The sequence below is a fragment of the Salvelinus sp. IW2-2015 genome, linkage group LG27 (assembly GCF_002910315.2).
Source record: "Salvelinus sp. IW2-2015 linkage group LG27, ASM291031v2, whole genome shotgun sequence".
NCBI classification, from domain to species: Eukaryota; Metazoa; Chordata; class Actinopteri; order Salmoniformes; family Salmonidae; genus Salvelinus; species Salvelinus sp. IW2-2015.
Genome location: NC_036867.1, coordinates 26,199,060 through 26,215,964, shown reverse-complemented (window position 1 = coordinate 26,215,964; position 16,905 = coordinate 26,199,060). Strand labels below are relative to the sequence as shown.

Sequence of the window (16,905 nt, the reverse complement as noted above, 5' to 3'; positions counted from 1 at the left end):
GTGTAAAGGGGGGGGGGGCAGTGCAAATAGTCTGGGTAGCCATTTGATTAGATGTTCAGGAGTTTTGTGGCTTGGGGGTAGAAGCTGTTGGGGGTAGAAGCTGTACCGCTTGCCGTGCGGTATCAGAGAGAACAGTCTATGACTAGGGTGGCTGGAGTCTTTGACAATTTTTAGGGCCTTCCTCTGACACCACCTGGTATAGAGGTCCTGGATGGCAGGAAGCTTGGCCCCAGTGATGTACTGGGTCGTACGCACTACCCTCTGTAGTGCCTTGCAGTCGGAGGCCGAGCAGTTGCCATACCAGGCAGTGATGCTACCCGTCACTATGCTCTCGATGGTGCAGCTGTAGAACCTTTTGAGGATCTGAGGACTCATGCCAAATCTTTTCCGTCTCCTGAGGGGGAATAGGTTTTATCATGCCCTCTTCACGACTGTCTTGGTGTGCTTGGACCATGTTAGTTTGTTTGTGATGTGGAAGCCAAAGAACTTGAAGCTCTCAACTTGCTCCACTACAGCCCTTCGATGAGAATGGGGGCGTGCTCGGATCCTCTTTTTCCTGTAGTCCACAATCATCTCCTTTGTCTTGATCACGTTGAGGGAGAGGTTGTTGTCCTTGCACCACACGGTCAGGTCTCTGACCTCCTCCCTATAGGCTGTCTCATCGTTGTCAGTGATCAGGCCTACCACTGTTGTCATTGGCAAACTTAATGATGGTGTTGGAGTCGTGCCTGGCCGTGCAGTCATGAGTGAACAGGGAGGACAGGAGGGGACTGAGCACGCACCCCTGAGGGGCCCCTGTGTTGAGGATCAGCGTGACGGATGTGTTGTTACCTACCCTTACCACCTGGGGGCGGCCCGTTATGAAGCCTATGATCCAATTGTAGAGGGAGGTGTTTAGTCCCAGGGTTCTTAGCTTAGTGATGAGCTTTGAGGGCACTATGGTGTTGAACGCTGAGCTGTAGTCAATGAATAGAGATCTCGCATAGGTATTCCTTTTGTCCAGGTGTGAAAGGGAAGTGTGTAGTGCAATAGAGATTGCATCATCGGTGGATCTGTTGGGGCAGTATGCAAATTGCAGTAGGTCTTGGGTTTCTGGGATAATGGTGTTGATGTGAGCCATGACCAGCCTTTCAAAGCACTTCATGGCTACAAACGTGAGTGCTACGGGTCGGTAGTCATTTAGGCAGGTTACCTTAATGTTCTTGGGCACAGGGACTATGGTGGTCTGCTTGAAACATGTTGGTTTTACAGACTCAGACAGGGAGAGGTTGCAAAATGTCAGTGAAGACACTTGCCAGTATACTGTAGAGCTCTTGAAGTGGTCGTGAGCTGTTTGCTCTTCAAATGCTGAAATGCTTTAATGACACGGAAAGGTGCTTTAGCGTTGGCTCGTTAGAGACGTACATTAGCTTTCGTTGAAGTCTCTGGTGGATTTGACTAGTTTGTGGTCATTGCATTCCATGGATTAGTCACTTAATTTAATTTATATGGTCAAACTAATTATTTGACTGCAGTCCTAGTCATAAAAACACAACCATGACATAGGCCTAGGCTACACACAAATTGGGCTACATAGAATGTTTCCAAGCAACAACAGTCAGGAGAACATATGCATAGGAAGACTAGAGCAAGGGTTCACCAGCCATTAGCTGCCCTCTCCACCTCCACTCTACCTCAGACTGCGTGTCTGATCCTGGACCTGTCTACGAACCTCACCCCATCCAGCCCTCCAGCACTACTGGGAGATCCCAGGAAGGACATTGTTCCAATCCTCCTGGCTTAGCTCCTAGCTTCAGAATGTACAGTATACCCTCTGAGCCATCTAAACCCTGCATGACACACACACACACACACACACACACACACACACACACCACACACCACACACACACCACACACACACACACACACACACACACACACACACACACACACACACACACACACACACACACACACACACACACACACACACACACACACACACACACACACACACACACAGGCTCCCACACCCTGCCAAGCACACAGCAATAAAAAGCAGCTAATCGTCTCTGGGTCTGGGGCTCTGGGCTCGGCTCATAAGCCTCCTCCAGCTGAGAGATCAGCTCGTGCTGCCTGCGGTTAGCACATCCCTGGGCCCGGTTGCCGCCGAGCCCCTCATTTATTATTTAGGGGGAACGGGACCTCCTCTTGGGAACCTGAGCAAACACCTGAGGGCTGTGGAGGGAACGTTAGCCTATGTCTGCATACGAAATGGAATCATATTCACTACAGAGTGCACTACTTTTGACCAGGGCCCCTAGCTCAAATGGCACCCTATTCCAATATAGTGCACTGCCTTTGACCAGGGCCCATAGGGATAAGTAGTGTGCTACATATGGAATAGGGTGCCATTTAGGATACAAACTCTTTCCTCTGGGAAACAGAACACATGTGTAACTGTCCTCTCACTTGCCTGCGTCAGTTGTCACTGTATGCACCCTATAGATAAGGGCTGCCCATTTCCAGTCCCGGAGTAAGTTTTGTTTCTACCCGTTAGTCAATTGCACTCACCTGGTGGCCCAGGTCTGAATTAGTCCCTGATTAGAAGGGGAGGATGAAAACCAGACTTGTTTCGGCCCTCTAGGGCCGGAATTGGGGAGCCCTGCTATAGATTAATTCACTTTTACACATAAAAACATATATGCAATGTGCTTATTGTACATTGACAGACACTAATAACTGTAGAAAGCTAAAGTGGTTCAATGTACCATGTTACTCTTTAGAGAGTATAGGCCTATACTTATTGACTTAAGTTAGTTATTTATGGTTTAAAAAGCTATATCGCATCTAAACTAAACCCCCTGTCCTCACAGCAACATTATACTCCGGTGCTTAGGCTGCCATCCAAACATTTTCTTATCTGTTTAATGTACAAGCGCAGTGTGACGTGTGAAACATCATGCTCAATGTAGACAAACAAGCTGCTACAGACCGAGCCAAGACCGAGCCAGACAGACAGACAGTGGACAGGCCCCAAAACGGAACAGGGTTGTGATAGGTACAGTAGGAAAGAAAGTTGAGAAAGTAGACAAGCTCACCCCAGTCACTCCAGACACGTTGCCTATTGAGCATAGAATGGGTTGGAAACTCGAAAGGCTTGAACCATGGCTGCTGGGTTTTTGGAGATCGATAACAGGTTGATTTACCATTTACCTATAGCTTCAACTTCTTGTCTGTTAGATATGAGTTGGCAGTCCACTACTCCATGTTTAGGACTACTGTGGTGAACTGTCTGTTTGAAAACACCACGGTTATAAACCTCTAACCTGGAACTAAAACACTGCTTCCTAGTTCCTACCACCTCCATTATGGGGATGTGTGTAGTTTATCCGCCATTTTGCCCTGAACATTCTCTAAGCGACTAGTTTTGTTTTCAACCCAATAGCCTGTATAAATATTTTGAATTAGCTTGTTTAATAAATGCCACGTGGAATAAATGGGTTAGGGTCAGGGTTAAATCACTGCATTGTTTTTATTTTACGTATAATGAAATCGGATATTGGAAATTAAAAATGCAAATAGAAACCCTGTACTGTACTAAAGGTGTTTGGCTCATTGGCTGTATGTATTTCTTTAGGACTGTGGTTAGGTGTGTGTGTGCATGAGCGTGCGCCCCTGCACTCCTCTAGTGTCTCTCTCACACTCAGCAGTGAGTGCACTGTCTCTGTCTCCCCATGCAGAATAAACAGGACCTACTCAGGGGTCCTCTTACCCAGCAGCCAACACTCTCACTTTCCTAGCTGCGTAGTGCTCCGTAAGGAAATCTATCCTCTAACTAACTTAATGATATGGCTGTCACGGCAACCTGGACCCCTTCTCTTTCTCTCGCTGTCTCCCCCTCAGTGCATCTGCTCTTAATAAGCTGTCACATTCTCCAGGCCTTTTCCAAGTCAAACGAGAGCCGAGCGTGTTCCTAGCAGATCCGGAGCTTAGGCGCCAGTCCTGAATCAGACCTCCGTGCACCGGCCTGCCTCCTCAAGGCAAGGTGCTCCCTGCGCTCCTTGTGCGTTTCAGCCACCTCCAGAGGAAGGCTGAAAGGTCAAATTCAGTAGGGGGCGACAGGTATCAGTACCGCTCAACACATTGATTTGGTGTTGTCTCCTTGCAAAGGCACGGTGGAAGAGGCAGCAGCCTAACTACACTACAATACACCACCACAACAGCAAGCCTCTTTCCCCTCAGCAGTCTCAAGTGCTGTCTACATTACCATTTTATGGCTGTTTTAAGGGTCAATTGGCCACAAGAGGTGCTCTTGAGCTAATTTGAAAGTCTTTGAGCTAGTGCTCAGTGGCAGTTAGATGGTTGAGGATGGCCTTCTCCATGCTCTGTCTGAAGCTCCTAATCACAATGTCCAGGTCACCAAGCCAGACCAGACCAAGCCATCTCCAGGGCTCTGCTGTAAGCGAACCCGATGTGATAGAAGATGAGAACACAGCCAGGCAGCCAGCCTTCCTCTCTGGCTCTGTGAGACTAAGGGCTAACCTGGGTTCTTGGGTAAACACTGACTGACAGGCATTTTAGTCTCAAGCCTGCACATCTGTCTGTCTGTCTGTCTGTCTGTCTGTCTGTCTGTCTGTCTGTCCGGTCTCCTGGCCTGTCTCCCCTGCTTGGTACAGTCCTCCTCACTGAATCTCTTTCCCTCCATGTTGAGAGGGGTTGATGAGGTGTTCTGGAGTTAGTAGCTGTAGTGATCTGAGCTACCAGTGGATTCTGGATACTGGATACACTCCGTTGGCTACTGCTGGAAACAGGAGCGGAGGGATGGAGAGGTGGTGAAGAGGACGGGTGGGTGGGTTGAGTAGAGCAGTGGAGGGGTCATGTCGAACGCCTCTGGCCAGACGACGTTAACCAGGAGCTCCAGACCTCCTCGTGGGTCCCGCAAGTCGAAACACAATCCAGCCCTCTTTCATCTCTCACAACCTCCATCTTTCTGTCTTTCTCTCTCCCTCTCTTTCTTTCTTTCTTTCTTTCTTTCTTTCTCTCTCTCTTTATCTCTTTCAAATTAACTTTCAAATTAGCTCAAGAGCACCGCTTGTGGCCAATTGACTCTCTCTCTCTCTCTCTCTCTCTCTCTCTCTCTCTCTCTCTCTCTCTCTCTCTCTCTCTCTCTCTCTTTCTCTCTCTCCCTTCCACCATCTCTCCTTCCATCCTTCTTTCTGTCTCTCTCTCTCTCTCGTTGTTGCTGCTCTGCCAGATGGTTGTTATTGTCCCTTTGGTGTTTTTGGAGGATGTGCTCCCCTGTGGTCTGCCTCTCCTCTGTGCCCTCCTCAGTGTGTTGGTGCTGGACTGCCATGCCACAGGGGTTCCCTGCCATTGAAGCAAGGGTCACAGACAAAACTTTAAATCTGGTAACCATGACTTTGACTCACAGCAGGGGTTGACGTCCAAGACTAATTACTGAAGATAAGGAAGACTGATGTTGTCTTCTTAGGGTGGCTTAAATCCCTTCTGGAAATGTTCTCCTATTTCAAACATTAACATCACCTCCAATTCAGGGTTCCTATTCCTATCCTTGTGTTTATGTTTAGTGTATTGCTGTGTGTATTTTAATCCTGCGGGGTATTTATGGAACGGGACACAACCTGGCCTGGGGGCTCCACTGGGAGATCAGGACACACTGGTTCATTGTAGTCTGTTTTCTGAAGCGCCTCTCCCTGTAAATGTACACATTCATCCCTGTAAGCCCCTCACTTCAGGGACCTCCGCTCTGCTCTGAGCATCTAGGCAGCGTTTTGCGGGTGAGCGACTCCACCGCTCTTTTAAAAGAGGAAATTCTGTATTTGTCATCCTGCTCCGTCCTCTCCTCACTGCAGTCAGAATCCTTGCCTTTGATTCCTGCCTGTGGCTGTGCATTCTCCTGCCTCTAGCCCTTTGAATACATCCCCGATGGCCTATTCCCTATGTAGTGCACTACTTTTGACCAGAGTCCTATGGGCCCTGGCCAAAAGTAGTGCACTAGCCTATATAGGAAAAATGTGGGAGGCATAGGGTGCCATTTGGGAGGCATCCCTATCCTCTAGTTCTACTCTGGGTTTAGCTGAGCCCTTGACCTGATGTTGCCTGGCTGTTACACACTACCTCTGTGTTACAGACCTGAGGTTTTTCCACCGCCACACACACGCGCACCCAGACACACACACACACACACACATACTTTCTGCCTGCCAGGAGCACTAGCAGTGTATCGCTGGGGGCCTGAAGAATGCAGCTATGATATGTAAAGCAGCTCGTAATGACTTTAAAATACGTGACGGTGCTGGCTATGACCTGGGCCCGATCGGCAGGCGGACAGATGCATTCCTGTCCTCTGCTCCACTCACGGACCGAGACGCCGTTTGGATGCGATCCTGTAGTTGTAAATAAAAAGAATTGCCATTGGAGTTCACATTTTAGCAGCAAAATTCCACAGTAACGAAGCAGCAGACCGGTTCCTGGTAACTCGGAGTCGGTGGAACTAGCTAAGCAGATGTGATTCTCATTCTGGAATGCTGGAAGGCAGAAGACAGTGACATTCTTTCACCTTGTTTTTCAGAGTGATATATGTATGTGCAGCAGGACAGATGAAGTAACTAGAGCTTCTCCTGTGCCCTTTTATGGGCTGTGGGGTGAGGATCATGAACCCTGTAGGCTGAAGAGATTAGGCTACTGTAGAACAGCACAGAGAGAGTATTTAGCCTAGTCCTCTGTCTGCAATGTGATTCATACCGGTTATCACTATCCTTGAGATACTTGAGGTTCGAATTGTGATTGCTATCGCTACATAAGAGCACAGTTATATCTTACCTCAGAAAGTGTGTCAAACCTGTGTGATGTTGATCTTTAAATCCATGCCTTCAGATTTGTTTGATTCTCTGGGCTATCAAGCCTCTGTCTGCCGTAGAGGCATCCCTGTCCCAAGCCTTAGTCTGAGAGGGTGTCCCAAATGGCACCCTATTCCCTATATAGTGCACTACTATTGACGAGAACCCTATGGGCCTGGTCGAAAGTAGTTCACTATATAGGGCAAGGATGGGCAACTTTGATGATGGTGGGGGCCACAAATGATCTCAATGTATCATGAGGGGCAGCAGTTACTTGTGGGTCTGTTGATTAAATGCCTTTTTCATTTATTAGGCAATTTTCTCTTGAATCATACAGTAGGTCTATTTAGAAGAAACTCATGGCCAAAAGGAAACAGATATACCGTAAAATTAATACTATTCATGTTTTTTTTTTTTTGTAATTCAAGTCGACATTTCCAAAGTTACAATAGATTGCCATAGATTTTCTGTTAATTACCAAAAATTGCTGAATATTCCGGTAACTTTGGTAAACTACTGGTAGTTTTGCAACCTGATTTGTGCACTTCTCCTCATCATAGATTAGATCCTTTTCAATATATGAAGAGTTCTTCTAGTTTAGCTATGTTGCAACCTAATTCCCTTCTATAAAAACACACCATAGTTGATCTGCAATGCTCTGCAGGTAACCTAGCGGTTAAGAGTGGTTTGAATCCCGCACCGACAAGGTGAAAAATCTGTCTGTGCCCTTGAGCAAGGCACTCAACCCTAATTGCTCCTGTAAGTTGCTCTGGATAAGAGCGACTGCTAAATGACTAAAATGACAAACAACATGATGTTTTGTTCAAATAAAATCCCCTACATTTTTTACCCTGGTCGGTGACAGAAATGAAAAAAGCTAGGCAGAGAGAGAAACAGATGTTTTAATTACACAGCAACTGTAGTTGTTAACAACGTGTCAGAAAACAAACTCTCTCATCCTCATCTCATTATTCTCCTCCTGCTAGTGAGGGATTCTCTGGTTGTGGTTTGTCACTGCTCCATGTCTGCAGAGAGATAGAAGGAGGAGGCAAGCGAGGGGAGAGAAAAAACGAGAGAGCGAGAGACAGGGCGCGAGAGACAGAGAGCGTGAGTGCCGTGCTGCGTAGGCCCATCAGGCTTCATGATCTCCAAGCCAGGCTTCTTCTGTCACCCAAGCCAGAGGGCTTACTCCCCCCGCCTCGTCATGCTGGAATGTCGGTTGGCTGCAGGGACATCCAGGAATAATCGAGGATCCATGGCCTGGGCCCAGCTGTCACTCAACCCTTGGCCCAGCTCCACACCCTCGTCCTGGGATAGAGGGATGGCGCGAGAAGCAGTAGGGGAGTGGTTGTCCCTCTCCGATAATTGATTGGCTCTGACAACATCCTGCGTTGTCATCGCATTCTTCGACAGCAGCTCGTACATCACACATGACAGCTGGGTTGATGTCACTGACAGATCTGATCATATCTGCCTCTCTGTTCCCTCTGTTCCTCTTGCTCCCTCTATTCCTATCTCTCTCTCTCTCTCTCGCTCTCTCTTTCTCCCTATCTCTTGATCGCTGCACCCTCTCTCTCTCTCTCCACCTCTCTCTCTCTCCCCCCCTCACTTCACCTTCGGCTCTTTCTCTCTGTGATGATAGCAGCGAGAGATGTGTGTCTGTCTGTGTAAAGTGTTAAAACATTTTTTTTCCCCCCCAGTTTATTTTCCTGTCCTAGGACTAACGCTGGGTTCTGATGTTGCAGTGCTGAAATTGATAATGAAGTATGTTGTGAAGCTGTTGAAATGTTTAGTAATCCATACCCACTAGAGCAAATCCAGTGGATGATCGAGAAGGGGATTGATTGTACAATTGGAGAATGAACTGAACAGTACTAAAGCAGTCTTTTGTGCTCCGGTAGCCCACTGATAGTGTGTTTCTAGTGTGTGTGTGAGTGTATGCCTGTGTGCGTGTGTATGTGTGTGTGTGCGCAGACACCAGTTACCTCAACTGGGACCCTAGCCTGCCCTCTGCCCTGTGTGTGTTTGCTTAGCCCAGCCTCCCCGCTGACCCTCCGACCCCTCTCTCACCACAGCAATCTATCTTTTCTTTCTCTCAATCTCTCCTTTGTTTCTGTCTCTCCTTCAGATCCACGAGAGGCTGCAGCACTATGAGGATCGTAGTCCTGCCCCCGTCCTGGACAGCGCAGGGTCCCTAGCCACTGACGTAAGTAGCTAACTACTCCTTGCCCCTGTTTAGACACACACAGACCCTATCCCTGCTCCCCCGCTGAGTCGCCTGCTGGGAATCAGATCTGGTTTCACTGTTGTACTTTCTCCTCCCCATGAACTCTGACCTCGCTCCATGTAGCTACCAGGCTCTTCTCATTCTCAGAACCAAATGACTCGCCTGTTCCAATAACAATGCACCCGTAGATCCTACTCCCCCCTCAACCCCCTCCTCCACCATTCCCTCCTTTCTACCCCCTCTCCCTCCCATACATCCAGCTCCCATGGCCCCAGGGAGAAAGTGATCATTGTCAGAGGGCAAAAGGAAGGAGGGAGAGAGTGAGATATGGCAGAAATGGAAGATGGATGAGAACGTCAGGGCAGAGGACAGGAGGAGACGAAACGACAGATGAAAGAGGAGAAATGAATCGTGGAGCATAAATACAGGAAAAAAGAGAGAGAGAGAGAGAGGAGGCGTCACACCATCACCTGTGGCACGCGGCCCCTCAATTTATTAACCTGTTTTCCTGTCCCCAAAACTCCACTGCTGGCTCCACTGTGTGTGTGTGTGTGTGTCTGTGTGTGTGCTGACGTGCATGCTCCACTGTGTGTGTGTGCTCCACTGTGCGTGCGCATGCGCGCTTGCGTGTGCGCAAAGACAGAGTGCAAACATGGCTGCCAGTAATGGGTTTTATCCTTTTGTATGGTCGTTAGTACCTCTGCTCCGATCATCACAATGCTGAAAACCACGCTCATTGTTAACTACACACACACACACCTGTATAAACCACTGATCCAGTCTGGTTTAGTACTGTAAGTGGAGGAGGAGGGACAGCGATGGTTTAATGGTGTGGTTTTGTTTAAATCCCCTGTTCTGTTTATTGTAATCAAAGTGCTGTGGAGTATTCCTATCCTTCTGAAGAGCACACAGCCATATAGTACCAGTCAAAAGGTTGGACACACCTACTCATTCAAAGATGTTTCTTTATTTTTACTATTTTCTACATTGAAGACATCAAAACTATGAAATAACACATATGGAATAATGTAGTAACCAAAAAGTAACCAATATATTTTTATTTAGATTCTAAAAAGAAGCCACTCTTTTCCTTGATGACAGCTTTGCACACTCTTGGCATTCTCTCAACGTTCTTCACCTGGAATGCTTTTCCAACAGTCTAGAAGGGGTTCCCACATATGCTGAACACTTGTTGGCTACTTTTCCTTCACTATGTGGTCCAACTCGTCCAAACCATCTCAATTGGGTTGAGGTCGGGTGATTGTGGAGGCCAGGTCATCTGATGCAGCACTCCATCACTTTCCTTCCTGGTAAAATAGCCCTTACACCGCCTGGAGGTGTGTTGGGTCATTGTCCTGTTGAAAAACATATGATAGTCCCACTAAGTGCAAACCAGATGGGATGGCGTATCGCTGCAGAATGCTGAGGTAGCCATGCTGGTTAAGTGTGCCTTGAATTCTAAATAAATCACAGACAGTCTCACCAGCAAAGCACCCACACACCATCACACCTCCTCCTCCATGCTTCACGGTGGGAACCACACATGCAGAGATCATCGGTTCACCTATTCTGCGTCTCACAAAGACACGGCAGTTCGAAACCAAAATCTCAAATTTGGACTCATTAGACCAAAGGACAGATTTCCATCGGTCTAATGTCCATTGCTCGTGTTTCTTGACCCAAGCAAGTCTCTTCTTCTTATTGGTGTCCTTTAGTAGTGGTTTCTTTGCAGAAATTCGAACATGAAGGCCTGATTCGCGCAGTATCCTCTGAACAGTTGATGTTGAGATGTGTCTGTACTTGACCTCTATGTTGCTTTTATTTGGCCCTCAATTTCTGAGGCTGGTAACTCTAATGAACTTATCCTCTGCAGCAGAGGTAACTCTGGGTCTTCCTTTCCTGTGGCGGTACACATGAGAGCCAGTTTCATCATAGCGCTTGATGGTTGTTGCAAATGCACTGGAAGAAACTTTCAAGTTCTTTATGTCTTAAAGTAATGATGGACTGTCGTTTCTCTTTGCTTATTTGAGTTGTTCTCATAATATGGACTTGTTTTACCAAATAGGTATATCTTCTGTATACCACCCCTACCTTGTCACAGCACAACTGATTGGCTCAAACGCATTAACAAGGAAATTCCACAATTGCACACCTGTTAATTGAAATGCATTCCAGGTGACAACCTCATGAAGCTGGTTGAGAGAATGCCAAGAGTGTGCAAAGCTGTCATCAAGGCAAAGGGACGCTACTTTGAAGAATATCAAATATATTTTGATTCGTTTAACACTTTTGGTTGCTACATGATTCCATATGTGTTATTTCATAGTTTCAATGTCTTCACTATTATTCTACAATGTATAAAATAGTTTAAAAACTTTGGACTGGTACTGTATATGTCAACGACTTGGAGAGGGCACTAGAACAGTTTGCAGCATCCGGCCTCACCCTACTATACTCTGAAGTCAAATGTCTTTGTGGATGCTCTTGTGCTTCTGTCCCTAAACAAGGAGGGCCTACAGCAGCACCTAGATCTGCTGCGCAGATTCTGTCAGACCTGGAATCTCAGTAAGACAAATATAATTATGTTCCAAAAATGGTCTAGTTTCCAGAACTACAAATACAAATTCCATCTAGACACCGTTGCTTAAGAGCACACAACGAACTAAACCAACATCGGCCTTAACATCAGCACCACTGGTAACTTCCATAAAGCTTTGAACGATCTGAGAGACAAGCAAGAAGGGCCTTCTAGGGCAACAGTGTTTCCCAAACTCAGTACTGGGGCCCCCCTAGGTGCACGTTTTTTCCCCCCCTAGCACTATACAGCTGATTCAAATAACAGGGGAGGGACCCAGGACCGAGTTTGGGAAACACTGTTCTAGGCCATCAAAAGGAACATACAATTCAACATCCCACTTAGAATCTAGCAAAAAATACTTGAATTAGTTATAGAACCCATTTCCCTCTAAGGTTGTAGGGCTGTTACAGTGACCGTATTACCGCCACACCGGCGGTCACGAGTCATGAGTGTAATTCAATTCCATGGTACCGTTTAGTCACGGTAAATACGCTCTTTCAAGCTCTGATGCTGCTGATTGTCATTTGTAGCCTACCAAACATGCTAACTGCCTGGTACTCAGCACTCTATAGTCCCTCTAATCACTCTGACATCAATGCAAATGTGATCAAAAATCAAGTCAAACACTTCACAAGAGTTCATGTTGCATAACATTTCTATAGGCTATGCAAATGCATGAGAAAACAGAGTTATGGCCTCTTAAAAAGAGGAGGATCACATCAGCTTTCTATAGGCTAAGGCCTACTATATTTATTTCTCAACTTTCCTAATATTAAGCACATTGCTTACCTTTACAACAGGAGTATAGCCTGCCTGGCTGGCATGAAAATGAACGACGGGAAAAGCGTCCTCCATTCGCTATTTAAGTGCATAGATGACATGTATTTTTTCCCCTGCCCCTGTTCTGAGTTAGGTGCATGATAATGGTCTATTCTAAATGAAAACTAATTTCACACTTATATTATTTACTATATGTAAAGACAAGATTCAATTAAGAATAGTCTGAGGGTTGACAGTATTAGCCTCTCACCTGTGAATGATACAGTATTTTGACACTTGCAAATGATGCCCAGCTTGTTTGCAGTAAGGAAAGAAACAGCGCTTGCCTTTTTTTGGCAACTTTTTCAAATCATAGTCGCACACCTCATGTCCATAGGCCTATATGTTTTGTATCACAACTAAAGTAGCCAAATAACTTCTTAAAGTTAAGCACATTCATTCGCTTTACAACTGGTGTAGAGCCTAACCGCAGTAGGCTATAAACGTTAATGTTCCAAAATGCAATCAATTAGCGGGGGGAAAAATACATTCTCAAGTCACCAAAAATGCGATTATGCATGTAATGCTTTATTATAAAGGTGCATTGTTATGGTGAAAATGTTCTTCCCCAAGCATGCCACTTATGTCAAATCAAATTTTATTTGTCACATGCGCCGAATACAACAAGTGTAGACTTTACCGTGAAATGCTTACTTACAAGCCCTTACCAACAGTGCAGTTCAACAGATGTGAGTTTCAAGTCTGGGGAAGAACATTTTCCTGACTGATGTCTTGAGATGTTGCTTCAATATATCCACATAATTTTCCTCCCTCATGATGCCATCTATTTTGTGAAGTGCACCAGTCCCTCCTGCAGCAAAGCACCCCCACAACATGATGCTGCCACCCCCATATGTCACGGTTGGGATGGTGTTCTTCAGCTTGCAAGCTTCCCCCTTTTTCCTCCAAACATAACGATGGCCAAACAGTTCTATTTTTGTTTCATCAGACCAGAGGACATTTCTCCAAAAAAGTACGATCTTTGTCCCCATGTGCAGTTGCAAACCGTAGTCTGGCTTTTTTATGGCGGTTTTGGAGCTGTGGCTTCTTCCTTGCTGAGCGGCCTTTCAGGTTATGTCGATATAGGACTCGTTTTACTGTGGATATAGATACTTTTGTACCTGTTTCCTCCAGCATCTTCACAAGGTCCTTTGCTGTTGTTCTGGGATTCATTTGCAATTTTCGCACCAACATACGTTCATCTCTAGGAGACAGAACGCTTCTTCTTCCTGAGCGGTATGATGGCTGTGTGGTCCCATTGTGTTTATACTGGCATACTATTGTTTGTACAGATGAACGTGGTACCCTCAGGCGTTTGGAAATTGCTCCCAAGGATGAACCAGACTTGTGGAGGTCTACAATTTATTTTCTGAGGTCTTGGCTGATTTCTTTTGATTTTCCTATTATGTCAAGCAATGAGGCACTGAGTTTGAAGGTAGGCCTTGAAATACATCCACAGGTACACCTCCAATTGACTCAAATGATGTCAATTAGCCTATCAGAAGCTTCTAAAGCCATGACATCATTTTCTAGAATTTTCCAAGCTGTTTAAGGCACAGTCAATTTAGTGTATGTGAACTTCTGGCCCACTGGAATTATAAGTGAAATAATCTGTTTGTAAACAATTGTTGGAAAAATTACTTGTCATGCACAAAGTAGATGTCCTAACCGACTTCCCAAAACTGTAGTTTGTTAACATGAAATGTGTGGAGTGGTTGAAAAACAAGTTTTAATGACTCCAAACTAAGTTTATGTAAACTTACAGGTTCAACTGTATATTTTCTTCAGATTACACATAATTTGAAATCAAATACAATTTTGATAAACTCCCATTTATATTAGGTGAAATCCCACAGTGTGCCATCACAGCAGCAATATGTGTGACCTTTTGCTATACAAAAAGGGCAACCAGTGGAGCACAAACACCATTGTAAACACAATCATATTTATTTGTATTTATTTTTTCCTCTCTTACTTGTATAACACTGTACATAGCCAATAATATAACATTTGAAATCTCTATTATGCTGAAACTCTTGTGTGTGTAATGTTTACTGTTAATTTCTGATGGTTCATTTCATTTTTATTTGTTTATTTCACTTGCTTTGGCAATGTAAATGTATGTTTCCCATGCCAATAAAGAATTTAACTGAATTAAGAGAGAGAGTGCAGGACAACTTTGTTTCTCTTTCCTTCTCCCTCTCTCCCTCCCTCCATAGGTCGTGGCAAGCGTCCATCTCAGTATTTCTTTAAGGGACGCAACTATCAGCCCCCCGTACATTTTTCAAATTACAGCTTTTTAAATTTAAGCTTCCTCATAAATTCTGTGAGATACCTCACGCAGGGATTATTAGATATCATGATAAAACCCAGAGATGTTTTTTCAACTTTTCTAGCAGTGCCAGAGCAGACGACGACGGTGCTACTACCAAAACGATTCCAAGCACTTGTGTGTGTTTTTAAGAAGTATCCTTTTTCAACCGCGTCGTTGCTCGGAGCTCGAAATGAAACCTAATGAAGTTGTTGTGTAGAGTGTATGTAATTGACCTGCTATACTAGAGGAGCTCTTGGTTAAATTCATTTTGGATTTGGATTTCGGTAATGGAGGTTTAATTGATTGCCTAACATAAAATGACACTTCAACCGCTGTCTGCCCTATTGTACTGTCTAGAGCAGTCTCAGCAGGTGACGGCTGTGGCCACAGACCCACAAGTCCAGACCTCTAGTGTGTGTGTGTATGTGTGTTAGCTGGCTCAGCAGGTGATGACTGCAGCCATAGACTCACCAAATGAGAGGCTGTCATTCCCCAGACTGTCCACCAGGTGGGCCCAGAGAGCATATCTCTCTCTCTCTCTCTCTCTCTCTCTCTCTCTCTCTCTCTCTCTCTCTCTCTCTCTCTCTCTCTCTCTCTCTCTCTCTCTCTCTCTCTCTCTCTCTCTCTCTCTCTCTCTCTCTCTCTCTCAATTCAAGGTGCTTTATTGGCATGGGAAACACATGTTAACATTGCCAAAGCAAGTGAAGTAGATAATAAACAAAAGAAATTAACAATGCAAATTTACAGTAAACATTACACTCACAGAAGTCCCCCCCCCCCACACACACAGGTCATAGACAGCCACTGACTGCCACTCCACAGTCACAGTGCTAGAGATGTACAAGTGAGGAACATCAAATGTCAGGTGGCTTCTTTGTCTCACCTTAATTATCTTTGTCTTAAAGTGCTTAAGACACAGAGGTGAACGCATACTGACAAATATTGTCAATGTATGAAGTTGTGAAACTGTCGTTAGGGTAGACAGACCTGACATATTTGAAGCTGTAGTATACCAGCATTGCATTAAATTCTTAAGTTCCATAATCACATCCAGCACTAAGCTCTTTCTGATGGCACTGTCCAAGAGACGTATCATGTCGAAGAGACAGAACCATGCATTTGCACAAGTAAGATATTCTCCTAACCCGATAATGTTGTGGAAACCTCTGGTGTCACATTAAATCCTTAAAAGACCACCTTTAATTGAACAAGATTTGTGTGTCAGTTATAGCCAGACGCAGGTTTTTATTTGTGTTTGAAATAACGTAATCGGTTCTCAGGGCTGCGGGAACTGTAAACTCAGTGCTCCACATCAGGCCTCTCTAAATACACCCCAGTGTGGGCCCGCCGGCCATGGAGTTACAAATGAAGTACGCTCAGCCACAATCCACCAAGTAGCCCATCATGTTTTTTTCTTCCTCACACAGACAGATAAAGAGAGCGAGACTGGAAAGTGTGATTCTAGTGTAGAAGCATCAAGGTAGTGTATATAGTATGTTGTCAGACATGCCTCATCTTTACTCCCTAGTGAGTTATGAGCTAAACATTTTAAATAAAACAATAAAAGGGCCTGGAAGTGTACGGTTGGTTCTCTCTCTATCTCTTTCCCTCGCTCTCTCTATCCATCTCTTTCCCTCTTTCAGTTCAAATTCTTTTTCAATGTAAGGGCTTTATTGGCATGGGAAAGATATGTTTACATTGCCAAAGCAAGTGAAACAGATAATAAACAAAAGTGAAATGAACAATTWAAAAAATAACAGTACACATTATACTCACAAAAGAATAAAGACATTTCAAATGTAATATTATGTGCAAATAGTTAAAGTACAAAATGGAAAATAAATAAACATAAATATGGGTTGTATTTGCAATGGTGTTTGTTCTTCACTGGTTGCCGTTTTCTTGTGGCAACAGGTCACACATCTCTCTGCTGTGATTCCACACTGTGGTATTTCACCCAGTAGATATGAGAGTTTATCAAAATTGGATTTGTCTTCAAATTCTTTGTGGGTCTGTGTAATCTGAGTGAAATATGTGTCTCTAATATGGTCATACATTTGGCAGGAGGTTAGGAAGTGCAGCTCAGTTTCCACCTCATTTTGTGGGCAGTGTGCACATAGCC

General features: G+C 45.1%; 1 protein-coding gene across 1 annotated transcript in view; it reads left to right on the top strand.

Moving 5' to 3' along the window:
• Positions 1–16,905, top strand: part of LOC111953746 (MAGUK p55 subfamily member 7-like) — a 255,668-nt gene that overhangs the window by 118,271 nt on the left and 120,492 nt on the right. Inside the window, 1 exon segment of the mRNA XM_070435462.1 lies at positions 8,974–9,051. Within this exon segment, the coding sequence (XP_070291563.1) occupies positions 8,974–9,051 (78 nt within the window).